At 50.0% G+C, this 26,381-nt stretch overlaps 2 protein-coding genes across 5 annotated transcripts in view; both read left to right on the top strand.

Moving 5' to 3' along the window:
- Positions 1 to 110, top strand: part of LOC136115861 (dynein axonemal heavy chain 9-like) — a 32,542-nt gene extending 32,432 nt beyond the window's left edge. The window contains exon 19 of the mRNA XM_065862078.2: positions 19 to 110. The gene's annotated coding sequence lies outside the window, so the exon portion shown is untranslated. The remainder of the gene's footprint in view (positions 1 to 18) is intronic.
- Positions 111 to 2,670: 2,560 nt separating this feature from the next.
- The window catches only part of LOC139825730 (dynein axonemal heavy chain 9-like), an 86,821-nt gene continuing 63,110 nt past the window's right edge, over positions 2,671 to 26,381 (top strand). For 3 of the 4 annotated variants that reach the window (XM_071799825.1, XM_071799826.1, XM_071799824.1), the window contains exons 1-12: positions 2,673 to 2,930; positions 3,235 to 3,373; positions 4,578 to 4,865; positions 5,341 to 5,551; positions 7,822 to 7,949; positions 8,424 to 8,532; positions 9,214 to 9,361; positions 10,630 to 10,804; positions 13,762 to 13,935; positions 15,319 to 15,526; positions 20,147 to 20,312; positions 25,065 to 25,167. In XM_071799825.1, coding sequence (XP_071655926.1) covers positions 2,872 to 2,930; positions 3,235 to 3,373; positions 4,578 to 4,865; positions 5,341 to 5,551; positions 7,822 to 7,949; positions 8,424 to 8,532; positions 9,214 to 9,361; positions 10,630 to 10,804; positions 13,762 to 13,935; positions 15,319 to 15,526; positions 20,147 to 20,312; positions 25,065 to 25,167 — 1,908 coding nt within the window. In that variant the 5' untranslated portion in view covers positions 2,673 to 2,871. Of the gene's footprint in view, positions 2,931 to 3,234; positions 3,374 to 4,577; positions 4,866 to 5,340; positions 5,552 to 7,821; positions 7,950 to 8,423; positions 8,533 to 9,213; positions 9,362 to 10,629; positions 10,805 to 13,761; positions 13,936 to 15,318; positions 15,527 to 20,146; positions 20,313 to 25,064; positions 25,168 to 26,381 lie in introns of all 4 variants that reach the window. The other variant, XM_071799823.1, reaches the window with a different exon arrangement.

Below are 26,381 nucleotides of genomic sequence, written 5' to 3'. Positions count from 1 at the left end.
TTTGTTTTGTTTTTCCAGTCTTGTGGGAATATTTACAAAGGCCTTTCCCAGACGGGAGCCTGGGGCTGTTTTGATGAATTTAACAGGATCTCAGTTGGGGTCCTTTCTGTGGTTGCTGTACAGGTGAGTGGAGAAACACTCATAAATAAATACAAACAGAGCAGAGCCATTCTGCAGTCTTTGGAGCAAGGGTAAAAATGGCAATTGCATATTGCCGGTTTCAGTTCTGTGTATAGGCAGGTGTGGGATTAGATCTCAAGATTAATCACATGAATATCACAGCACTGCCAAGATGTCGCAGTTACGTGCTGCAAAGATATTTGTCACTTTTCTTGCCCCAGTTACAGCATTTGTGCCAAGACAATTCTTTGTAGCATCTTTTCCCAGACCACTACGCACCATGGCTCTGTACCTGTTCCTCCTCAGGAAAGCACTCGTGTCATTAATCTGCTGTGAGATAATTGCAGCACATCGTTTCAAGACAGAGAAGCTGCCTTGACTTGCGGCTGCTCAGTCTGCAATGTAGGGAATAATTTTCACAGAGGGGAAGAGGGGTGTTTGGGGCAGATCCGCTGGACTTCTGGGGGTTCCTTATCACCCCTGGTCAGGCACAGGTTGTGTGTCATACTCAGGAAATGGGAATACATTCAGGATTAATTTTCTTAACCTGTCTCCAAAACTATATGGCTGTGGATTTAGTTCTGGTGTCTGTAACGACAGCTCTGCCAAGTGGCTTTGGAAGGTATTCCTGGCCAACTGGCACCATTCCTTGGAGGAATGTGTGCAGCCCCGTGGTGCTCCCAAAAGCCAGTGTCAGCTGGTGACACGCGGGAGCTGGAATCTGGGGCAGATCTGCGGCCCTTGCTGACGCGCTTGCCCAGGGTACCCTGACACCGTGGGATTAAACCTGGGACAGAGCTATTGGAGCGGTGCCCAGCTGGGCATGGGTGTTTCCCCTGGCGAATGGTTTCTCATCTCCTCTGTAGTTCAGCTGCTCAGTGCATTGTGTTGGTGAGTCTCGTGTGAAGCGCAGCAGCATCCCTGGAGAAGGGCTGGAAGGGAGACTGGCCTCCCCATCGTGCCAGAAAGTCCTGTGCTCTCGTGCTTATATATATAATCTGTCACTTCGCGTCCTCCTTCCCCTCCTCTTACCAGCCCATGAGGAAACCTGGCATTATTTTATACAGGGGAAGCCTTGGGGGGCTTCAGTGCAGAAAACTGAGGTGCCAAAGTGCCCAAGTTCTTCAGGATCCAACTGTCAGCTGAGTGCGTGTTTTAGGATCCTAATATCTGATTGAGGTGCTGAATTGTTCCTGGACTCCCTTTTGGGCTCAGTGTTATAGAAAGATATAAAGCTCAGAAGTTTCTACACTTCTGTAAATGTTTCGGTCAAAGACATTGTTCTTAACCCCTCCATGAACTCCTCATTCTTCTCATCTGTTTCACTCATAATTGGTACCTTATGTGGCATCCCAGAGAAGCCCCAGGCAGGTACAAGAGTTTATGTATCATTCCCTCTCAATTTCTCTTCCGTCAGGTCCTAGTTTAAAGTTGTCATTGAAAAAAAGTCTTTGAGGATCTTGAAATAAAAAGGGAAGCTGAACAAAAGAAGCCCAGGAATGACTCAACTGCTGATGGTTCCCTCGCTCCTGGCTGGAGCGTGGCAGCTGAAGAAAGCGGCACGGCCGTCATTCCATCATGGTGTCTCCTGGCTGCTATTAGGAGTGTTACCATGGCGATGTTTAATTGGCTGTCTTACTCATGCAGCTGATGTCGATATGGTTCCTTACAGGGAAAAATTCGATTAATTGCTTTACTTTGAGATGGCAAACAGTAGTGAGGTTAGAGCGGTGAATAGAGAGAGATTTGCCCCTCGCTGAGGTGCTGTTTGCAGAGAGGTGAACTCTTCGGAAGGAGAGGAATGAGCAGAACAAAGCTGCAATCAGGCAAATATAAAAAACAATATAATATTAGTGAGTGAAGGTGTTAGGAGAGGTTTTACAGCTTCTGCCTTCTGGTTTTGGTTTTAAATCAAACGTCTGATGTCCCAAAATCTTTAAAAGTGATATCAAGTGGTCAGTTTACAACTGAGCTGAGGCCAAGCTTATTGGGAGGTGCTACCCCTTCTCTGGGCCTGGTCAGGGAACGGAGCAGGCACAGGAGGGTTTTGGGATGTCCTGAAGAGCAACGCTGTGTGGGGAGAGGTGAGATGGGTAAAGGGAATAATGGGCCCATATTGTGATAGACTTTGGGGAGTGCGTTTGGGTGTTGGCTGTGTTGTGGATACCTGTACTGCCCTGTGTCTCTCTCACACATCAGACCTCTGCTGGGCTGGCTGGTTCAGAGATGGTGGAGCCTCTGGTGGTGTTTTTGCTGTGAGATGTGCTGAGCAGTGTCCCACAGGTGATGTCAAAAGCCAAGGTGAATGCAGGCAGTGCTGGGGACATTTCCCGCTCCTGAGTTGCTCTTCCTGACCCACGTTCATCATTGTCTCATGGAGCAAAGGTGTGAAGTCTTGCAACTCCTTTGCATTTTGACTTTCCACTCTCTTCAGCTCTTTTTTCTGCTTTGCCAGAGTTTGACTGAGATGGGAAATTGATATTGCCATGCTGATGTACTCCAAACAGTGTATAAAGCTTTATGCTGCCGGTAAAAAATAAAACAGTGATTAGCCCCATTTGTCACGAGGCCAAGAGTAACGAAGGAAGCACCGTTGTCTGATGTGTTTTTCATAAGTGAACGCTGATACTATAGTACTGTCTTGATTTCTAGGTGAAGAGCGTGCAGGATGCAATACGGGAGAAGAAGAAATCCTTCAATTTTCTTGGAGAAGACATCAACTTAGTACCATCAGTAGGCATTTTCATCACCATGAACCCTGGTTACGCAGGGCGAACAGAGCTACCTGAGAATTTAAAAGCTCTCTTCAGGTGAGCCCAGGTCAGGGTTTGTGACCTGGCAGAAACTGTCTTTTGGAACATCCAGGCTCGACCTCATGTCCTTGGGGAATTCACTTGCATAGGGCATTCGCAGGTAGTTTAAGCCTTGCACAACAGGCCTGGGTCTGGGCACGCACAGGCAGGGCAAAGGAGCTCTGTCCCTTGTCGTGGGGACGGCAGAGGGTGACCTGGCTCATAAAAGAAGGCCTAGAAGATGAAGCTGCAAATGCGCTGCCTGTAAGACCTGTAGTCAAGAAATACTTGTTCTGCAATGCCTCCTCACCTGTCATTTTAGGCCGTGTGCGATGGTTGTGCCAGACTTTGAGCTGATCTGTGAAATTATGTTGGTGGCTGAGGGATTCATCGAGGCCCGGGTGTTAGCCAGGAAGTTCATTACTCTCTACCAACTCTGCAAAGAGCTCCTGTCCAAGCAGGTGAGCCTGATTCTGTGGCTGAGTGGTATGATGAATCTCCAAAATCAGCAGAAACATGGCACTGTGCTGCTCAGCTCCATGGCTAACGTTTCACAGCTTTTATTTAATGACTGCATTTGCACTGGCTGCTGGGGGAGGAGAGGGTTGGTGATCATCGGAGCAATAAAATTTTCAGACTGCTTTACTGGAGCATCTGCAGGGACAAAAGCATTTGACCAGCTGCATTAATGGGAGACCTTTCAGTGAGTTTAAATGACACCATGTTTGGGGTAGTATTCAGTGACCTTTTGCTTTCCAGTCTCTTCCTGTTGATTCTCCTGCCTGCAAAGGGTTTATGGTGTCCCTCTCTGAGTTCAGCCTTAGGCTGGTTCCAGGTCTTGTTAGAGTTACTGTCAGTGCAAAGCAAATCAGATTTTTCCTTGTCATTATTTGTGTAGATCGAAGCTGGGTCCAGAGGAGACCTGAATCAGGATTCCTGATGATACAAACCTGATCTTGGCTGTGCCAGCATGAGGCTGGGTGGGATATGCTCTGTCGCAGAAACTTGGTGCTGTGCCTTGAGGGGCCTGGTGGAAGCCATGGCCTCCCACACAGAGCAGTCAGCTGTCGAGCTGTGCTCTGGAGGGTGTTAACAGGACAGAAATATGAACAGTTGTTTGTTGGCTTGAGAGTTCTTCTCATGCCGTTTTGTGGTACTTTTTCAGCAATGTCTTTACTGACCCCTTATTCCTGGACCTCCTCTGAGACCAAACAGGCTTGTCATCTTGTGATGGGCAGGGTGGAGAAACTTGGGTCTTTGGGGCCTCATAATGGACTCACAAGCCTTTCACCTTGGTGGCTCCTGCAGATGCAGGGGGCTGGCTGGCCTTGCTATAGGTGCTTTATGATTTAGGTGAAACAAATTGCTTTGGTCTCTGGAGTGCAAATCCTGCTGCTGTCTTACTGCCAACTGTGAGCCCATGTGATGGTCTGAACAGCTGAATTATTTGACTCTTTAATACTGTTCCTGACGGGAATCTCACCTACTGAGATGGAAACCAGGTCACTCAGGCTGGAGAAGGTCTCTGGCCACAATGCAAATAACAGATTTAGATGTATTTTCATTGCTTACTAGTCTGGCAGTTTGGGAATGGTGGTTCTTCACCCTACATGGTACTGTCTAAGCATAAACTCATGCCTCTTTTTTTTTCTTCCTCTGGTGTAGGATCACTACGACTGGGGCTTGCGTGCCATTAAGTCAGTGCTAGTTGTTGCTGGCTCCCTCAAGCGAGATGACCCAGAGCGACCCGAAGACCAGGTTCTGATGCGCTCTCTTCGTGACTTCAACATCCCCAAGATTGTGACGGATGATGTGCCGGTGTTTATGGGGCTGATTGGGGATCTATTCCCTGCACTGGATGTGCCTCGGAAGCGTGACCTGAATTTTGAGTCGTTTGTGAGGCAGGCTGTGCTGGACCTCCGGCTGCAGGCTGAGGACAACTTTGTGCTCAAAGTAAGACCAAGAGATCTTCTGCTACACCCACATCGCCATCAAATCATTTGGGTTTTCTCAAACAGCTTTGCTTCTACAAAGAGAGCTCTGCACAGCATTGTCCTTGCAGGCAGATCTCGCTGGAGGGCAGTCAGCTGTGCTGGGTCTGAGGCAGCTGCACCTGCTCCTGAAGTCAGCACTGGATCAGTCTCTGGGCTTCCAAAGGGGCCAACTTTTGTAGGCTCATGAAAGTGTAGCCCCTGGAGAGCAGGGCCTCATCAGGTGGTGGTTGTCAAGTATAAACAGCGCTGAAAGTTTATCTGCAGGCTGAGGATTTCACCCATTGTGATTAGAGTGGCTGGACCAAACTCAATTGTCAAATCTGCTTGTGTCTCAGGGTCACGTCTTTCTAAAGAGGTGGCCCAGTGGGACCTATTTTATAGACCTGAACTTCAGTTTGGCATCTTTGTCTAAAATTTGGGAGTGTTTTTCTCAGGTGGTGCAGCTGGAGGAGTTGCTGACGGTCCGGCACTCTGTCTTCGTGGTGGGTAACGCAGGCACGGGCAAGTCTCAGGTGATGAGATCCCTGAACAGGACTTACCAGATAATGAAGCGACGTCCTGTCTGGACAGACCTCAACCCCAAGGCAGTCACCAATGATGAGCTCTTTGGCATCATTAACCCAGCAACAAGAGAATGGAAAGACGGTAAATGTCATTTCATGTCTGAAATATGTAGATAAAGACGGGTATTTTTAATGAATTTCCCGAGCAGCAGCAGGGTGACTGGTTCTTCATGTGCAGGTCTGAGAGCCCAGGTGCTTGTCTGCTGCCTACAGCCACATGACAGTTTGTTGTTGAAAGGATACACAGGATGTTTTAGCTCTTTGATCTTCAAATGGGAAATATAGCATAAGCCTACTTGATCCTCTTGCCCTAAGAATAATTTTAATGCCCATTAATACCAACACTTACCAGTTCCTAAGTGGGGCAGGCAGTTTTTGGGAGTTGGCTGGACCAGTGATGGAAGAGATGTCCCTCCTGCACTGTGGTGTGCACTGGGACCCCAAAAAATGTCCCATCCCCAGGTTTTCATTGCTGATAGCACGCACAGCAGCCTTAACGTCAGTTTTTCCACTCAGTATGGCTGCCCGATCTCTGTAGCACACCAGCGTTTGCCAAGCTGTTGATCCTGCTTACTCCTGAGGAACATTTCAAACTTGCTGGAAGATTACAGAAAATCTGGAGTGGAAATGTTGGGTTGTGACTGATACATAAAGGCAGCTTCGATTTACGTGTGCGGCGGGTTTGGGAGGTGTGGGGGAGGTGAGGGAAGACATTACCATGAATCATCCACAGCAGCAGATGAGCTGCCACCCACCTCCCCTGGCCCCGCCATGGACCCTTCCCGACCCCCTGCTTTGCTCCAATGCCAGGTTAATTTCTTTCTAATTGTAATTAGGGAGCCTAAATCAAAGTGGCAGAGGGACATGCAGGGTACAGCCTGAACTGTGCAGACTGGCTGCAGCAGTGGCTGCAGATCGAGGGCAGCGGTGACACCGAACAGCAGGAGGGACATTTTACAGGTGACTGTCCAGTGGTTTCTGGCCTGCGATGGTTTAAATGAAATAGTGGCACTCCTCCCTGAGCTTTCAAGGCAGATATTTTCTGCAGTAACCATTCCTGAAAATGTTGTTTCATGTTGTCAAAGACCAGCAAGGCAATCTTCACCACAGCCTAGCAAGAGGTGACCTGTTCCCTTACAGATCAGCCCCTGCTTTTCCGCTCCCCAGTTTTATCCTGTCACATTATCAGAAGTTGAAAAGGTCCTACATGTTAGGTGGTAAAAGGTCCCATATGGGAATCCCAAAAGTGTTCTTTGCAGAACAAAACTCTTCTTTTAAACCCCAAGAGAGCCGTGTGCTGTGGATGCACAAGGTCGGGACAGAGGCGCTTTCCTCTCCCCGCTGCCGCGGTGTATCCGAGGGAAGCCCTGATGCCCTGAGACAGCAACTGTTTCTGATGCTAATAATGTCGGAGTGGTTCCCAAGGCGTGTGTCCAACACGTAAGGAACTGGCTGGAGGCAGAGGCGCTGAAGCGTTATTTTTGTTGACCCAGTCTCGGGATCACACACCTGTTCCAGGTGAGCCGTTCTGCATTTGCTGAGCACAAGCTTTGTCTTCAGTCAGATGGTGCCACCAGCTGTTCCTGATCTGGATCACAAAGAAATAGCTTGTCCTGGAGAAAAAAGAAAAAAAAAAAGAGTTCTTGTCACAATTCACTGGAAGAGAGGCTTTTTTTTAATGTTTGCCTGATGTTTTTTCATGAAGACCAGCATCTCCCGAGGTATTTTCACATGTAGAGGAGAGCAATAGTTTTGTGGAGTTTTCATTTGCTCTGCAGTGCTGCTGCTCTATTCCCAGCCTTCGTGGTCTTCTTAACATTCATTATTTACTCCCCTTGAGACTCTGTATCCTCTCTCTCCTTGATTTTACCAACATTTTGTTCTGTCATTCAATGTCATTCTGTGCTTGTTCTCCCCTCAGTCTCACTAAAGCCATGACCCAGCGTTTAATGCATCTTGATTGCCCTGATATACTTTGAGCCACAAAAAAATATTTATAAGGATTTCCTAGGCATATTCAGGTGGTTTTCTCTGCATTGTATAACTCATGCCGCCTTTTGCCTTTGAGTAGCTACTCTACATTTTTCTTATCCCTTATGATTCTCGGTGGGAATGAAGCTCGTGCGTAGGTCTGCAATCATTTTCAGTAGTGATAACTGATAACCCTTTTTTCACTTTAAAGCAAACTAGAACCGTATTGTGATATAGTAATATTTACGTATAGGCACATAGAGTTTTGCATGTTTGAGAGGAAAGCATTAATTAGAGTAATTTTTACTGTGTTGCTGGAGAAAACCGTTAGAGCAGGTGTCAAGTTCAGTGTTCATCGCCATCTTCCTGTCACCCTCCCAGGCCTGTTTTCATCAATCATGCGAGAGCTGGCCAACATCACGCATGACGGTCCCAAGTGGATGGTACTAGATGGAGATATTGATCCAATGTGGATTGAGTCTCTTAATACTGTGATGGATGATAATAAGGTAATGAATATAAGTTAAAGAAGGAGATATTCTTTGACTGCATGGCATGGTTCAGCCTAAAAATGCAGATGCTGAAATAACACCTCCTAGAATAATGCGGTTGTGTTTCTTCAGATACACCAAACAATATCACATATAGAAAATGGTGCATGAGGGGAAATAGCTCAAATCATGGTTTCATTGTAATTTCCCTTCCTGGAACTGGGCTCATGGATAATCACAGATGTCCTGATTGTAACTCCAGGCCCTTCAAAAATAGGGTGGGGTCATAATTCCACACCTTTTTCCGCCGCTCGAAGGGAGCGCTGTTCCTTTGAGTCATGGAAGACAGTTCTACTGCCTGCTGGAAATCAGCTGCATTCCCTCAAGGAACTGTGCTGGCAGCAACCAAGCTTTTTAGTGCAAAGTGCTGAATGCTTTTCGTTCCTGTTCCTGGGGAAGATGTCATTCTGTCTGTCTGTCTGCCCAATGCAGGTGCTGACCCTGGCGAGCAATGAGAGAATCCCTCTGAACCCAACGACGCGGTTGGTGTTTGAGATCAGCCACCTGCGCACAGCCACCCCAGCAACCGTGTCCCGAGCGGGTGAGTCCTGGCCTGAGCTCCGCACTGGGATTTGCCGTGAACCCAGGAGGATCTCGTGCCATTAACCAGTCTTCTGTTGGCCAACTTGACTCCTGTTGCAAGTACCCAACCTGAGATCACAGCGGCCGTGGGTGGACAGGGCAGGTTTCTGACAGACAAACTGAGGATCCTGACCCCAAATGCACATGTGGAGCTGTCATCATCCTGGAGATTTACCCAGAGCACTCTGACTGTTGGTGGGTGATCATGGCTTCAGCGTTGCTGAGTGCTCCTGTTGTGCAAAGCCCTTTGGATGGACTTTATGAGGAGAAGGACAGTATCTGTCTCAAAGAGTTCTTGATCTTCTGAAGAAGTGCATGAAGTATGGGAGAAGGGAATGGAGGTGTCCCCTAGTTTTACACATGGGGAAATGGGGCCCAGAGCAATGAAACTGCTCAGACAAGACAATGTTCTGAATTTAGGGCAAGGTCATGAAAAGCGCCGTGGTTTCAAGGGTGAAGTTTCTTCACTGTTCATGTTTCTACTCTGCAGTGGGGCAGGAAAAGGGGGCAGGTAATGGGACGTCCCGTCATATTTGATAGGGTTTTAGTTGTGTGAAAGTACCTGGTAAACTCTGCTGGAAGAAAGGAACAGTTTCTGCTATGTCTTCACTATATGTTCTCTCTTACCCTGGGCCTAAAGGGATCCTGTACATCAACCCGTCGGATCTGGGCTGGAATCCTCCAGTGAGCAGCTGGATCGACAGGCGAGAGATCCAGTCCGAAAGAGCCAGCCTGACCATTTTGTTTGATAAGTACCTGCCCATTTGCCTGGACACCCTCAGAACAAGGTACCATCTGATGAGTGATTGTGTCACCCGTGGTGAGGGCATGGGGACACCTGCCACTGTCCAGCCCAGCTGTGCTGCGCTGGGTTGTGCTGCACATGATCCTCCTTGCCCCTGGAAGCCCTGAGCATCATTGGCTTAAGCTCAGAGAACCAGCAGGGCGAGGTGGGCAAAGTGACGCTCCTGCCTGTATCGTGTTGGTCAGATCTGGTTTTCATCTGATTTTGATTTGATTTTTATTGTATTTCCTGTATCAACTCTCTATCTCTTGGAAAATAATTCCGGCAGATCCCAAAGAGAAAGCTTTTCAGCCTCCTGATGTGTCAGGCTAGACCTGAGCCCACTCCACAAGTTATTTTTCATTAAGAACTTGGGTATTTGGAAGGGTCCTAGTGCTTCTTGGCTTGATTTGGCTTTAAAGCAGTGTCCACAGGGAAGTCATGTGGTTCTTGCTTATCATCATGTGAAACCATTCTCTTTCTCATACTGTGGTGAGGACTGGCCAAAGTAGAGTCCCAGAAAACTTAAGGGAGCATCTCCCATCCTCTACTTGCTTCCTATAGTTGCACTTTCCTTTAAAAACAAAAGAAAAATCAGTGAGCATGGGAGATGTCAGCCAAAAGGGGGATGTGTCAGAAGGGTCTGGAATCAGGACTTAAACATTGTGCTAGGGAACTTCTCTCTGTGGGACCAAGTTGGTTTTGACTGTTGGTAGCAAAGTCAATCGGACGTTTCCCATTCTGTTTGCTGAACATTGTCTCAGAGCGTGAAATCCACGGGATTAGCTGCAGGCAACCCTGAGCTGAGTGTTTTGGTAGCTTGCTTAATTCAGAAATCGTAGAACCAACCTTTCAAATAGCTATAATTACTTTATGGAGGACTTCAGTGCAGCTACAATATTAGTTTGGAATTCTGTAAGTGTAGCTTAAATGAATGTAAAATGGCAAGATGAAAGGGTTTATTTTATTACTCCTCTATTTGACCGCTTTTGAACTCATCGTGCTCGCAGGAAATCATTGCCTTTAGCAAGTCTTCCATTCTGCTTCTTTCAAGAAGATCAAAGTTTTAAAATGCTTGAAACTTCTGATTATTGTTATTACTTGTATATGTGCCGGTGCCAGCGGGTCTGAGTGTGAGAATGGGTGTTCTCTTTATTGTACCTGGGAATAGGACACGTACCGCTGACAAGCAGAATGCCAGTATTCTGAAAGAGCATTTCTAGTCTTCCTGGGTTGTGATGGACGTGTTGCTTTCTAATTTCCATCCCTTAGATTTAAGAAGATTATTCCCATTCCTGAACAGAGTATGGTTCAGATGTTGTGCTACCTCCTTGAATGTCTCCTGGCAGAGGAGAACACACCTCCTGACTGTCCCAAGGAGCTTTATGAACTTTACTTTGTCTTTGCTGCCGTCTGGGCCTTTGGTGGATCAATGTTTCGAGATCAGGTAAGACGGAAGATGCCTCTTCAGCATCTTTCACACAGTTTGTTTGTGTGGTTTTGTGTTGTTTTGATTTCTTCATACTTTCTGAAACATAGTGCTATGCCAGTAATGCTGTTTTCCTGGGGCTCTCATATAGGTGATAATAAACTAGAAACACAACAATTCCTTTTACGAAAGGCCTCGTTATCCAGGGTGTAACACCACCGGAGAACAGCTGAGGGGTCAGTGGTAAAGGTGGAGGGATGTTTGCTTATGCAGATGCATTTCACTGGGGAGAAACATAAGGTTAACTTATAGAAGCCTGTGGATGTGCATAATGTGATCAAATTAAGACTGATTTATCAGATGGATGTATCAGTGGAGCAGTCTTTCAGCCTTCTGACTGCACAGGTAGACGTGCTACATAACACAAACCAGCCGGTGTTTTGTCACCAGGGCAGAGCAGAGCCGGAGGAACAACCTCCCTTGACCTGCTGGTCATACTTTTCCTAACGCACCCCAGGTGCCATTGACTTTCGTGGCCACAGGGGCACACCTACTCTTGGGTGGTTGCATCCCCTAGTCAGAGGACGCCTTATCCTCAGATCTAAAGTGTGTAGTCCTGATGTCTGGGTCTGCCCACACTGCACTGCTGTCAAGGGCTTGGAGATCCACGTCTGATCTCCGCTGGGCTTGTGTCAAACTCTGTGTTGTCTGGACTATGCGGGAGATCTCTCCACGAATGTAACACCAGGCACCCCTCCCCAGCTCGGGTGGAGGCACTGCCGTTCTTGATGGCTGCTCAAGTGCTCCCAGGGGTCTCTTTGTGTGTTTTCATGTACCTTAACGCCAGACCTAGAGTGTCTGCTGGTCTCTTCAGATTTGCTCCATGCCAAGGATCAGATGCTTCAGGAAGTGCTGAACAACACAGCTCAAGCTCAGCTGGGTGCTCACTTGGTGCCATCACACCTTGTGACCATTGAATGACCTGTGCGAGACCAGCTTCCTTGGTCCTTGTGGAGCCTCCATTTCCCATGTGCCAGCTGGGAAATACTCAGCCTTAGTGTTGCCAGTCTAGGATGACTTAAAGAAACAAAACAAAACACAATAAAGCCTGGGAAGCACTACTTGTCTTTGCTTCAGCAGTACAAGCGCAAGTATGCTGGTGTGCGGTGCTGTGGCAGCTGGCCGCTGTGTTCCCCGTGCCGCACAGTCAGTCTCGGGTGCATCAGGCCGGGCTCCTGCCTGCGGTAGTGGCTCTGGGTGGGCTGCAGGAGCAGCTGCAGGCACAGCGACCCTCCGGGAGGCTCCGCCGGGAGCCTGGCTGTGCGTTACTGCCCGCGATGCTCTGTAAATGTCAGAGCTGAGAGTGCGAGGATACAGCAGTCCGAGCAATGGGGAGCCTGATGAAAAATGATCCAATATAAAATCTGTTTATTGCTTTCCACCGAAGGTGCCCTTCGCGCTGACCTTTCGCGGCCGAAATGTCAGGAGAAACAGTCTGGGAGGCTTCCCACTACTCGGTGCTTGTTGGTGGGTAGCGGGGCCCCTGTATAAAAACAGATGATAGATTTGCCATTTCCTGGCTCTGAAATTAGCGGTAATCCATATGGGGTTTTTATTAAGGAAGTGGTTTGAATTCCACACCGTTCTGGCAATAGAGCTGGGGCTGGAGTGGCTCCATTTAACCGCGGGGTCAGGGAGGGCGGGCAGCGCGGCACAGCGCGCTTGCAGGCGGTTTGGCTGTGCGGGGTAAGGGCACCCTTGTGGGAAAGCTTTTAGCAGCCACGCACGTCCCGCTCCACTGCGGGCTACTCTGCTGCCGCTGCCGAGGAGTTATAACAACAGGAGAATGGAGAATTACAGGGATTCTGCCTCTCTGAATAGCATGAGTCTGCAAAATCGTGGATACTATTAATGTGTTTTTCAAATCCACTGGTCTTTTGAGGGACTGTGGCTCAGGAGGCTTTATGGAGGACACTTGGTTCAGTTCAGCAACAAACCCAGGTTTCCTTATGGAGGCCGAGCAGCCTATGGACAATGTGTTGGTGACCCCACATTGTATGGCTATGGGGAGGAGAGACCCGCAGACACCCCAGGAACAAACTGTGCTGTTAAAACGGGCTAAATGATGCGTCCGGTATTTCACAAACATCTTTCTCACAGCAATTTTCCTCTCCTCCTCCCCTCCACCTCTCTCCAGTTCCCATTGTCCACATGGGAAGGTGTTTGGGCAGAATGGCTGGCCCAATGTCATACAGGAGACCTAGGGCAGAGGAGGGGACTAAGCACATTTTGTGAGTCCTGACCCAGCATCTAAAGCAAAACTGTCACCCCAGTTGAAAAAATTCAGATGCTCCAAAATCTCCATGTGTAGAAAGATACAATGGGGAAAAGCAAGGAAACGGGTGCTTTGAGGGGAACGTGGCAGCGCAGAATCACGGCGGGGTCAAAGGGGCAGACCCTCGCTGCTGCTTTGGTACGCTGGGGTCTGCAGTCCTGCTTGTCTGAAACGTTGTGGCTTGAAAAGAAGCCAGAAGACAACAACTCACTCTGAATAGAGTGGTGTGATTGATGAGGAAAGGCTTTGGTATGCATGCTGTGACTGACCATGAGCACAGATGTAGACGGATGTTGTGTCCTTGTCTGTTGGAAGAAGTAGGCACCAAGAATCAATCAAGTGGTCTGTTTAGTCATAGGCACGTATTTCTCTTTTTCAAATTGATCCATCTATCTAGTCTCAGACATACCAAGAGTGATCAACACAGAGGATGAATTATTTAGATGAATAAATAGGACTGATGAGCAGAAATGAAGAAAATGAAAAATTAGGCTTAATAGCAGGAAAAATGATAAGAACTTTATGCTGTGGAATATATTTTAAGGACTAATCCCGCTCTGGTGGACTGGGATAGATAACATTCTCCATTACTAATTAATTGATCCAGATTAGTGTATTTTCTCCACTTTTTGTCTTATAGCTTGTGGACTACAGAGTGGAGTTCAGCAGGTGGTGGGTGGCAGAATTCAAGACTATCAAGTTTCCCTCTCAGGGCACAGTCTTTGACTTCTACATTGATCCAGAAACGAAGAAGTTTGAACCTTGGTCTAAACTTATTCCTCAGTTTGAATTTGATCCAGAAATGCCCTTACAGGTATGTGAACCTTGCACGTGTTTTGTCTGGGAAGAGCACATGCATTTTAGTGACTGTATGCAGGCATTTCAATTGAAGTCTCATTCGAGGTCAAGCACTTCATAATAAGAATGGCATTCCGTCCTGGTTTTGTTAAAAACAAGTTTCTCTTTTAGTGAATTTGCCTGTCAGGTAAAACCTTCATATCAGCTGCGTTTTCCTGGAGAACCAGATCCATGTTTTGGTAAACATAGCAATGGAATGTGAGGTTATTGATAAGGACAGATTCGCATCTCGCGAGAGGGGCAATGAGAAACAGGTGACCAAGAAACTGACAAACAGAGTATAACATCCCATTCACGTGAATACTTCATATAAAAGTGGGAGATCACGAGGATCTCGTCCATTTTGCTTATGGCCGAGATTAGGAGAGGACCTTGCTGGTCGTCCCTGCGAACGGAGGCCTCATGACAGACTGAATCCAGCTCCGGTTGGCTGCACAGTCCAGTCCAGGACTTCAGGTGCCAGCTCTGCAGTTGCTGGGGCTTTCAAGATTGGTTTTGTATATTTTGTATTATTTTCTCTATTCTTATTAGTAGCATTAGTAAAACATTTTTAATTTTTTCAATTCTCTTCTATCTATCCTTCTTTCCCTCCCAATCACCTGTCCTGAGTGGGAATGGGGGAGAGAGAGGGGCTGAAGGTGGGGGAGAGGGGGCTAACAACACATCTGCCATGGTTGTATTGTCACCCCACAATCAAAACCCTTGACACATTCTTTATGAAGTACAACTCAATTACCCATCTTTCTTTACTGTACTTTGACTGTGAAGACTCATCCTCCATCCATCTTCCAGAGCTGAGTGATGTACATGAGGCGCAGGCTCAGAGACACCTATGAGCCAGGGCTGGTGTGCCCAGGGTGCGGGATGGAGGTGCGTTTGGCCTGCAGAGAGAAGCAGGATGTGGGACAACGTAGTGACAAAGTCCCTGAGACACCATCTCGTCATTCTGCGTGGCTGAAAATAGGGTTGTTTATATGATTTGGACGAAAAATGAGAGTTGCTGCAGGTAGTGAATTGCGTTTGCCAGCTATGCCTTTCTTTCCTTTTAGAGGTGCCACAGTGAGCAGATGACTTGTAAAAATTGTTACCATTTTAGCAAAATGTGTGTTTGCGGGGAGATCCAGATGTTGCTCTCAGCATCCCGCTGTCATTGTTTCGTCTGTACAGATAGTTTGACTTGAATGGTTGGTAGCAGTGTATTGTTCCCTTCCTAGCGCCATCTAGAAACTCAGGTCACCGCACTCATTCCTGGCTCTCCCAGTTTGATGTCTCCTCAGAACATGGCAGTGGGGTGGTGCCACAGATGGGTACACTTACCTGCTCGTTTTGCCCCTCTCAGGCTTGCCTGGTGCCCACCACCGAGACGGTCCGTGTGCGGTACTTCATGGACAGGCTCCTGGAGCGCCGGCGCCCCGTGATGCTGGTGGGCAACGCCGGCACGGGGAAGTCTGTGCTGGTGGGGGACAAGCTCTGCTCACTGGATACAGACGCCTATGTGGTGAAGAAGGTCCCGTTTAACTACTACGCCACCTCTGCCATGCTGCAAGGTAAGACAATGGCTGAGATGTGGGACTTCTGCCTGGCAGGTCACCAAATTCCTGGGGTGTCCGTCGGGGTTTGGAGCTGGGTGTGCACTGTGGGCACTGCACTGGCACCCACTGACTCTTAAATCCCACTGTGAAACTCACTGGTCCGCAGACTCCTGGTTTTATGGAAAATGGCATTTCCCAACATGAGGGATTGAATTCTGAACACCACGACTCTGGTTCAGGGCTGTGCAAAGCACACACTTAAATCTGCTGCTGTTCTCTACAGCACACAGCTCGTACTTGACTTGAGGTGTGTCTTTAATACGCTTGAATTTAAGCCCGTGCTGAATAGAATGGGTTGCTTGGCTGGGATCTAAGCTGTCCTCAGAGTGCAATGATGGGAATTGCATCCCAGTTGTCAGTGAGGACAGTGCTAATGGGGATGTGCAGGTGCTGCTGGTTCCTGGGCTGTCCCCCGCATCCTGATGCAGCCCCGTGTGCTCCCACGGAGCGGGTGCCACATCCCACCGCCCCAGGGGACACGGCTGCTGACCCTGGGAGGCTCTGACCTGGGGAAGCCCATGAGAATATCTTTGATGAGGATTTTGGCACATCAGTGAAAGATGAAGTTTGAGACCAGGATAAGGTCAGTTCTGCTGTGTAGTCTTTTCACAGATGAAGAGAAAGAGGGAATTGTTGAGAAGTGACTCATTTTGGAATGGTATTTTCACTTTCAGTTGACCTAAAGAGAGAGGATAATTTTCTACATGTATTTATTAATCAGGAATGAAACAACCTTGCTTGTTTTGAGTTGAACAACAGCTGTGGGTCACTGTAAACCAAAATAACTTCCTTTATGGAGTTTGGTCTGACCCAAGTGTCCTGAAATCCCTTTACTCCCTCTACAGGACCAGCACCAGTGAGACCAAGGTTTTAACCTTCACCATGTGGGTTTTTCCTGGCCAGGTGGCCCTGGGGCGAACACGCTCACGGCCATGAGCATCACAGCCCCTGTCTGTGCTCTGCTGGGCTCCCGACACTGCAGATGTTTTAAGGAAGGTGTCAGAGTTTAAAGTTGCCCTGTGGGACTGATCCACTCGCAGAGGTGACAGCACAGGCTCAGCCCACGCTGTGTCACCTGGGGCTGTGTCGTGGAGTCACAGCAGCTTTCTGGGGCAGGTCTGAAGGGTTTTGGGTCTTGCTAGTGTGTGATGGCTGCAGTCTCCCTCCTCCCTCCCAGGTGCCCCTTTGCTTTTTTCCCTGTGTTGGGGTCTCTGCAAAATGCCCTTGAGCTGCTAAATGGGCTGAGCTGTCTGGCTGGCTGTCTGTCTGTCTGTCTGTCTCTCTGTCCAGCTGCCTGGGTGGGGGACAAAGATGCTGAGGGACCTAGAGATTCTTTCTTATGGGGAGAGACTGAGAGCTCTGGGGCTGTTGAGCTGGAGAAGAGAAGCTGAGAGGGATCTGATCAATGGGATCAATATGTCAGGGTGGCTGTCAGAGGATGGAGCAGACTCTGTTCAGTGGTGCCCAACACCAGGGTGAGGGGCAGCGGGCACAGACTGAAACACAGGAGGCTCCATCTGAACATGAGCAGAAACTTGTTTGCTGGGAGGTGCCAGAGCCTGGCCCAGGCTGCCCAGAGCGGGTGTGGAGTCTCCTTCTCTGAGACATTGAAACCCGCCTGGACCCACCTGTGTGATCTGCTCTGTGACCCTGCGTGAGCAGGGCTTGGACTGGGGGATCTGCAGAGGTCCCTTCAGCCCCACCAGGCTGGGATCCTGTGATTCTGTGAATGTGCAGCCGTTTGTCTCCAGCTGGATGGGCGAGTGTGTGCAGGTGTTATTTGTACAGGCAGACCTGGCACCGTGTCCCTGGTCATGAGCTGTGGGCTGAGTCAGTGATTTTCTTCCCCTGCACAGAGGAGCAAGTTGTCTTGTGTGTGGATGAAGATGTGGTGGTGAGATTTGCATTGAGAAGCATGATTTATACTGCTTGGCCTGGATCCCCGCTGCTCATTTTTTAGAGTTAATTTGTCCCTTTTTGTGTAGTTTGTCACTTGGCTGCTTTATTCTTTTCCCCAGCAGGCACATCTTTAAATTTGTAAAACATGGGCACAAAGTAATTTTGGATTTTTTCTTACTTAAAAAAGATCCTAACCTGAGTTCCAGTAGTTCCTTAGACAAGGTGCCTGTTGCTGCAGAGATGTATAAGATGCAGCCCTTAGGGGAAGCAGAGTTGTTGTTCAACCCATCCCTGCATCCTGTGGCTTCCAGAAGCGCCGTGTGCACAGGGGTTAAAAGGAGCCCAACACTCTCTCTGCCTGAACCTGGGGCCGGTTTGGGGATTTTCTGTAGTTTATTGTGACTAAATACCACATTCTGTGGCATTTGCCCTGGGCCTCGCTCTGCTTCGTGCCCTCTTGGGCCTCTGCCCCTCCATCAGATGTAGCCCTGACTTCTGTCATTCAGAGAAATTGCAATAAATCTTGTGGTTTTTTTGTTTGGGTTCTTTTTTTCCCTCTCCCTTGCTCACCAACCAGAAGGTACGAGGTGTCCAGACTGTTTCTTTGAGGTGCTGGTTTGAGTATGTGTCAGGATCTCACACAGACACACCGCCCCTTATTATTATTGTGAGGTACGGCTTTGAATTAAAATACCACTTCCACGAACATGTCACTTGATCCCCAGTAATTGCATTTCAGTGTGATGAATCTCTTGCATACTTGTTTAACCTCAAAAAGGGCTGATTTTATATGTTAATTAGGGACTAATTAAATTTAAATTAAATGCTTATTTGAAACACTTAATTTAACTTGCTACCAGAAATTTCAAATATTGTGGTTTTATTGAACGGGGAGAGAGGCTCCGCTGAGGAAAGATTCATCATTTTCCGTAGCACAATCCATTCCTTTGTGCAGCACCTGTCTGTGACAAGAAATCAGCTGCGTTTTGAGTGGTGAGCAAGGCGAGCTGTCTGCAGTGCACCCGAGCAGGAAAAACCCAGCGTTTTGAAAGGTCTGTGATCTGAAACAAACCAACGGAATAGAAATCTTCCTTAACAACTTTTGCACGTGATAATAAATGGCTTAAAAAAACTCCCAGTCCCGTTTACATTTGCCAGTCTTCCCTAATTACAAAGAATTGCTACTTACCGTGTGCTGCTTTATAGCACCTTATAGGTCTGTTGCCAACCCAAAACTGCTAATGAAACAAATTCTTCGAGTAAGCACAGGGCAGAAAACCCACCCGGGGTCTGGGCAGAGGAGCGTTGCTTCCGTTTGCTTTTCCACTTACTGAGACAGTAAAGGTTGCCTGGGCTGCAATCAGAGGAATCAATAACCTATAGAACATGATGTGCAGCGACGTGGGGTGATTTTTATTAAATATCAGCCCAGGATTATAAATATTCCCCACGTTTTATGAGCTAGAGCAACATATGACCCCAGCCTTCTGCTAAAACAAATTAAAGTCTTCCAAGGCTTTGAAATGCGAAACTGTTCTCTCCGTGCTTTCCTTTGCGTGTGCGTGACCCTACTTGAAACTAGGTGGTAATTTGACAGCTCGTGTTGGAATTAAGTCTTGTCACATTATCTGGAGGGTTGGGTAACGCTGGTGAGAAGATCAGGGAACTTATGATTATTTGATGCATTTAAATAAAAGTGTCATGTTGGTTGTTCTGAAGATGTCCAGGAATTTGGCCCTGAGATCGCCTGTTTTTGTCTAACAGGGTAAAAGATGCATATATTCACAAAACCAGCAGCTTTGCTCGTGGGCTTCTGTGCCCACAGCATCCATCTCCCTTTCTCCATCGCAGCGCCCAGTGCCTGCTGCCCTGGCCACGCTGCAGTTGCCGCATCGCCGGGGCAGGCAGCAGGGGATGCTCACTGCTCTGGCACAGCCACCTCTGCAAGCAAGATTTCGTTTAAAAAATTATGCAGAAGAGATTCAAAAGGCTTTATCTTGCATGAAAAGCTCTTGTTTGCTCTGAGGTAGACATGTTTTGTAGCAGACGAAGTTTGTTGTATTTTTGTTTGGAAGGAAGAGTTGAGAGCTTTCTGATTTAAGTCAAACCAAAGTGCTGACCAAGGGTCCCTGCAGGGCTCCCAGCTGCACTGTAGAATCATAGAATCAGTTTGGTTGGAAGAGACCTTCAGGATCATCGAGTCCAACCGTAACCCAGCTCTAGCACTCTAGTCCCTGAGAACCTCATCTCCACGTCTGTCCAACCCTCCAGGGCTGGTGACTCCAGCACTGCCCTGGGCAGCCTGTTCAATGCCCCACAGCCCTTTGGGGAAGAAATTGTTCCCCAGATCCAGCCTCAGCCTCCCCTGGTGCAACTTGAGGCCATTTCCTCTGCTCCTGGCGCTTGTTCCTGGGGAGCAGAGCCTGACCCCCCTGGCTCCAAGCTCCTTTCAGGCAGTTCAGAGATCAGAAGGTCTCCCCTCAGCTCCTGTTCTCCAGCTGAACCCCCAGGCCCCTCAGCTGCTCCTCATACAGCTGCAGCTGGGGGACATCTCAGCTCCTAGAGGGGCCGCTGTAGCTACACACAGCACAGCATTGAGCTGGGCTGAGAAATCATTTTTATTTTGCAGCAGTTGCTCTCCCAGTAGATGAGCTTTGCACCTCTGCCTCCCTACAGGTATGCTTGAGAAACCTCTGGAGAAAAAGGCTGGTAGGAATTATGGCCCTCCAGGTACCAAGAAGCTCGTGTACTTCATTGATGATCTCAACATGCCCGAGGTGGACGCTTACGGGACAGTGCAGCCCCATACGCTGATCCGGCAGCACCTGGACTACGGCCACTGGTAGGAGCCTGCTTGGGCTTGGTTGTCGGAGACCTTTTTGTTCAGCTCCAGTGCTGGGGAGTGGGTTTGAGAGAATCTCAAAGCGTGGGTCCCTCTTCCCATTGCATACTGCTGGGCTAGAGCTGGTTGGGAGGCTCTGGGTGAACTGAGAGTTGAGCACCCTCAGGGCTTCCCCTGTCCCCAGCAAACAAATTCACTTAGAATCACAAAACGTCCTGAGCTGGAAGGGACCCGCAAGGATCATCGAGTCCAGCTCCTGTCCCTGCACAGGACAACCCCACAGTTCACACCGTGTGTCCGAGGACGTTGTCCATCGCTTCTTTAATACCGCTTGATTGCTTACTCATAGCTGGGTTGAGAGGAGCTTTGCTCTGCCCTTGCTGTGGCTTTGTGACTGTGGTCCCAGTGCAAAGCCTGCGAGGGGAGCGCGATGCTCGGCCTTGCTGCCCCGCGACGCTGAGAGCAGAGGCGGCTGTGGATTTGGCCTCAGCTGGGGTGAACCCCCCTGCTGTGAGCACCTAACATTGTCTTCTGTCAGGCAGCAGCAAACAACCATTATCTAGGCAGAGGTGATTTGAAGGAAAAGCAGTGACTGTTTTGGAAGGAGATTGGTGTGTTTTACACTTTAGCCAGCAGCTCTGTGTGGGACATGAATATTTGCATCTCTCCACAGGGAATACAGGGCAGGGACGCATTGCAATTTCCACTCTCCTCAGCTGTGTGCATGCCTGAGCTCTGCCAAAAGCTTCCGAGGAACAGAGACAGTGGAGCGGAGGCAGAAATCTTGGGCTGTGGGTGTCAGGGAAGTCAGGCAGATAGAGGGTGAGGGAGCTGCGAGGGAGCGTTGGAGGCACAAGGGGCTGCAGCGAGGAGTAGGGGGATGCAGTGAGGCGCAGAGGGATGCAACGAGGTGTGGGGGATGGAGTGAGGCATGGGGGATGCAGCGAGGTGCGGGCGGATGCAGCAACGTACAGGGGATGCAGCGAGGTGCGGGGGGATGCAGCAACGTACAGGGGATGCAGCGAGGTGCGGGGGGATGCAGCAACGTACAGGGGATGCAGCGAGGTGCGGTGGGATGCAGCAACGTACAGGGGATGCAGCGAGGTGCGGGGGGATGCAGCAACGTACAGGGGATGCAGCGAGGTGCGGGCGGATGCAGCAACGTACAGGGGATGCAGCGAGGTGCGGTGGGATGCAGCAACGTACAGGGGATGCAGCGAGGTGCGGGGGGATGCAGCAACGTACAGGGGATGCAGCGAGGTGCGGGCGGATGCAGCAACGTACAGGGGATGCAGCGAGGTGCGGGGGGATGCAGCAACGTACAGGGGATGCAGCGAGGTGCGGGCGGATGCAGCAACGTACAGGGGATGCAGCGAGGTGCGGTGGGATGCAGCAACGTACAGGGGATGCAGCGAGGTGCGGGGGGATGCAGCAACGTACAGGGGATGCAGCGAGGTGCGGGGGGATGCAGCAACGTACAGGGGATGCAGCGAGGTGCGGGGGGATGCAGCAACGTACAGGGGATGCAGCGAGGTGCGGGGGGATGCAGCAACGTACAGGGGATGCAGCGAGGTGCGGGGGGATGCAGCAACGTACAGGGGATGCAGCGAGGTGCGGGGGGATGCAGCAACGTACAGGGGATGCAGCGAGGTGCGGGCGGATGCAGCAACGTACAGGGGATGCAGCGAGGTGCGGGGGGATGCAGCAACGTACAGGGGATGCAGCGAGGTGCGGGCGGATGCAGCAACGTACAGGGGATGCAGCGAGGTGCGGGGGGATGCAGCAACGTACAGGGGATGCAGCGAGGTGCGGTGGGATGCAGCAACGTACAGGGGATGCAGCGAGGTGCGGGGGGATGCAGCAACGTACAGGGGATGCAGCGAGGTGCGGGCGGATGCAGCAACGTACAGGGGATGCAGCGAGGTGCGGGGGGATGCAGCAACGTACAGGGGATGCAGCGAGGTGCGGTGGGATGCAGCAACGTACAGGGGATGCAGCGAGGTGCGGGCGGATGCAGCAACGTACAGGGGATGCAGCGAGGTGCGGGGGGATGCAGCAACGTACAGGGGATGCAGCGAGGTGCGGTGGGATGCAGCAACGTACAGGGGATGCAGCGAGGTGCGGGCGGATGCAGCAACGTACAGGGGATGCAGCGAGGTGCGGGGGGATGCAGCAACGTACAGGGGATGCAGCAAGGTGCGGGCGGATGCAGCAACGTACAGGGGATGCAGCGAGGTGCGGTGGGATGCAGCAACGTACAGGGGATGCAGCGAGGTGCGGGGGGATGCAGCAACGTACAGGGGATGCAGCGAGGTGCGGGCGGATGCAGCAACGTACAGGGGATGCAGCGAGGTGCGGGGGGATGCAGCAACGTACAGGGGATGCAGCGAGGTGCGGGCGGATGCAGCAACGTACAGGGGATGCAGCGAGGTGCGGGGGGATGCAGCAACGTACAGGGGATGCAGCGAGGTGCGGGCGGATGCAGCAACGTACAGGGGATGCAGCGAGGTGCGGGCGGATGCAGCAACGTACAGGGGATGCAGCGAGGTGCGGGCGGATGCAGCAACGTACAGGGGATGCAGCGAGGTGCGGGCGGATGCAGCAACGTACAGGGGATGCAGCGAGGTGCGGGCGGATGCAGCAACGTACAGGGGATGCAGCGAGGTGCGGGCGGATGCAGCAACGTACAGGGGATGCAGCGAGGTGCGGGCGGATGCAGCATGCCATGGGTCCCCTCCCAGACACATCGAGGCCTTCTGCCCATGTGCTCAGCAGTGCCCACTGGGCACTGTATTGCATGCAGGAAGTTATCATCTCACCAATATAATAGGCTCAGGTAGGATCTCTCAGCAAAGCATATTTTATTAACGATTTTGCAAGGTCGGGTGTTCCACCTAAAGGTAGGCACACAAAACAGGGCAAAAAGCCACTGCTTATATCCACCCCTAATCCCAACTGCAAATTCCCTCCCCAGTTCCCCGTTGGTTGGGTACGGCAGGGTTTACAGACTACCTGACACTTCCTAGCTGCCAAGGCTCAGTTTACCTGTCTCACGACTCCATTCTAATAACCCTTCCCATTATTTCTTTATTTTCATTGAAGGTGTGTTTTCTTGACTGTCTGAATTTTAACCACTGGAATGGTTTTCAATTCCTCCACACCCGCTCTGGGCAGCCTGGGCCAGGCTCTGGCACCTCCCAGCAAACAAGTTTCTGCTCATGTTCAGATGGAGCCTCCTGTGTTTCAGTCTGTGCCCGCTGCCCCTCACCCTGGCGTTGGGCACCACTGAACAGAGTCTGGTCCATCCTCTGACACCCACCCTGAGATATTGATCCCATTGATCAGATCCCTCTCAGCTTCTCTTCTCCAGCTCAACAGCCCCAGCTCTCTCAGTTTCTTGTCACAAGAAATGTGCTCCAGATCCCTTAGCATCTTTGTAGCCACCGCTGGACTCTCTCCAGTAATTCCTTGTCCTTCTTAAACCAGGGAGCCCAGGACTCCCTGTCCTCCCCCGGCAGCAGCAGCCTGCTGACCCTGGTCATGTCCCACCTGGCGCTATGGTTGGGGGAAGTGTGACTGAGATTTGTCAGTCCCCTGGGTTGGAAAAAAGTACATACAATCCTGAAGGTCCACAAACAAAAGACCTTTATTTTTTGTAGCTTGGTCCAATTGGCAAATGACTCAGTGGCAGAAGGATTTATGTTACTTAAGCTCAATCGATAAACAGTTTAGCAGCGAAAAGATTCACATGAAAGAGTTTTGTGGCACAAGTGGGGCTCTAAACCTTATGTTACTGTATTAGTCACAAAAAGGAAGGCAAAGAAATAGGAATATAGGAAGGAAAGAGAGAGGAAGAAAAGAAGGGGAAAGGAAGGGGGAAGGAAATGGGAAGGGAAGGAAAAGGAAAGGGAAAGGAAAGGTCTCACCACCCTTAGGGCTCCGTGGTGTGTTTGAGGGGTTTGTAGTCTCAGGTCCAGTTCCTATGCAGGAATGCTTGGGTCTGTAGTCAGGGTTCAGCACCCTGTGGTGTGTGGTTCGGTTCCCGTGGTCAGCCCGGTGGGTGGAAGGGTCCCCAGGGTGGCACCCTGCCCGTGCTGGCACAGGTTTTATAGGGTTTATAGCCCTCGGGATCACCTGGGCTTTTGTGCAGGCGTCACTGGGGGTGATTGTGGAAGATGGGGGAGGCCCGGAGGGTCTCTCAGCCTGGGCCTTGACACCGTGTCGGGCCTGTCAGCGCACAGGCTGCGTGTCCTTCAACACAGCACTGCCTGTGTCACCCAGCCTTTGTCTGTGGCTGTCACCTCGGCCTTGACATGTAAATCACCATTCACCTGCTCACGATGGCCCGTCTCCCATGACTGGGTGTTGCAGGGCTGGGTTTGCCACAGTGTTTGAGAGTCACCCTTGTAGTCTCTCACACCCTGTCCCGGGTTGGGATCAAACCAGAGACACTCCTGCTGTTTTCTGCCATTTCCATGCAAGTGAAGAGTATGGCCCAGGGGCTTTGCTCAGTGCTTATTACTGATAGAAATATTAGCTACAGGTTGTTGAAGCTGAAGGATTTCCACCAGGAGCAGGACTCGCGTGTGCCAGGCCGTGTACAGATAGGCCGGCAACCTGGGCCTGGGCCTCATCTTGGCAGGACGCAGAATTTGACCCCCTGAAGACAAGCGGCCTCTGGCAGCCCAGGGACACGTACTGAGAGAGGCAGTGGCCGTGGTCACTGTGCTGCTGCTTGTGTTTTGCCCGAAGGTACGACCGGACCAAGCTGTCGCTGAAGGAGATCACGAACGTGCAGTATGTGTCGTGCGTGAACCCGACGGCGGGGAGCTTCACCATCAACCCTCGGCTGCAGGTAAAGCCCTGCACAACGGCAGGTGCATCGCTGGGTTTATTTTGGGGTGGATCATTTAAACGTGAGGTTAGAGGACAACCACTGGCAGATCCTGCTGTTGTTTTATCAGTACAAATGGCACGAATCTGTCGAGTGACTGTGATTCCTAATAGTGAAGCACCGAACTGGGTCCCTTATTCCCTTGTTTGTTTTTCCTCGCATTCTGCAGCTCCGTCAGAGGAGGAAGTCAAAAGTTGCCAGCCAGCTTAACACCTACTTTCAGGACAACCTTCTGGTCCATACAGGCAGATTTTGCCTTCATGTAGCTCGTATTTAGCTCTGAATCATGGTGCATTAACGCCGCCTGCTTTCCAGAATTGTCTGCTGCAGCTGTCAGTAAAAAGAGGTGTGGGGGAGAAACCCAAACGAAGAAAACAGACAAAACTAAAAAAAAACCCAAGCCACACCAAAACACAACAACAACAAAAACCCCAACAAACCCCAAACCAAGCAACCAAACAAAACCAACAAAACAAAGAACACCAAAACCAACCAACCAACCAAATCCCCCCAAAAACCTAACCGAACAAAAAAACCCCAAGCCAAACAAAAAGCAGTTCAAGCGCTGCTGATAACAGAAGATTTGGGAAGAGATCTTAAACATTAGACTTTGATTTTTGGGAGCTGCCAACCGATGGAGGGACTGGGTAGCAGTGAGCAAAATTCATTTCATCATGGAGAAACCTAATGACCAGAGTCAGCTTGGACCCTGGCTCCTCTTCAGCAAGGTGTGGAGTTAAAATGAAGTGTCCCATGGGCAACTTTGCAAGTTCCAAATTAGTAAAGAGGTCCTCTGGGAGATGGCGCCTTCCAGGGGCTGCTCTTAATAGAGACAGTGACTGGGCTTTGTCAGAGGTCGGTGGGACCTTCAGAGCCCTTTGGCTCTTCAATGGACTGCACTTGCAGTGTAGCATTGGTGAGATGCAGTTGAAAATCCCTGGTTTAGTGAGCAGAGTGATGTCACTTCCCACCTGAGCTCTGCTGGCAAACTGGGAGAGGGAAATAACCTTGTTCAGGTGGACTGCAAATCAGAGAATCATAGAACAACCCAGGTTGGAAGGGACCTCAAAAGATCATCTGGTCCAGCATTTCATGGGAAAGGGAGCCTAGATGAGATTATCACAGCAAATCCCCAAGGGCATTTTGCTTGAAAGGTGTTTTTCTACCTCTCTGAC

The sequence above is a fragment of the Patagioenas fasciata genome, chromosome 28 (genome assembly GCF_037038585.1).
Source record: "Patagioenas fasciata isolate bPatFas1 chromosome 28, bPatFas1.hap1, whole genome shotgun sequence".
Lineage (NCBI taxonomy): Eukaryota > Metazoa > Chordata > Aves > Columbiformes > Columbidae > Patagioenas > Patagioenas fasciata.
Note: the sequence above shows the minus strand (reverse complement) of the source record. Positions and strands in the feature narration are given on the sequence as shown.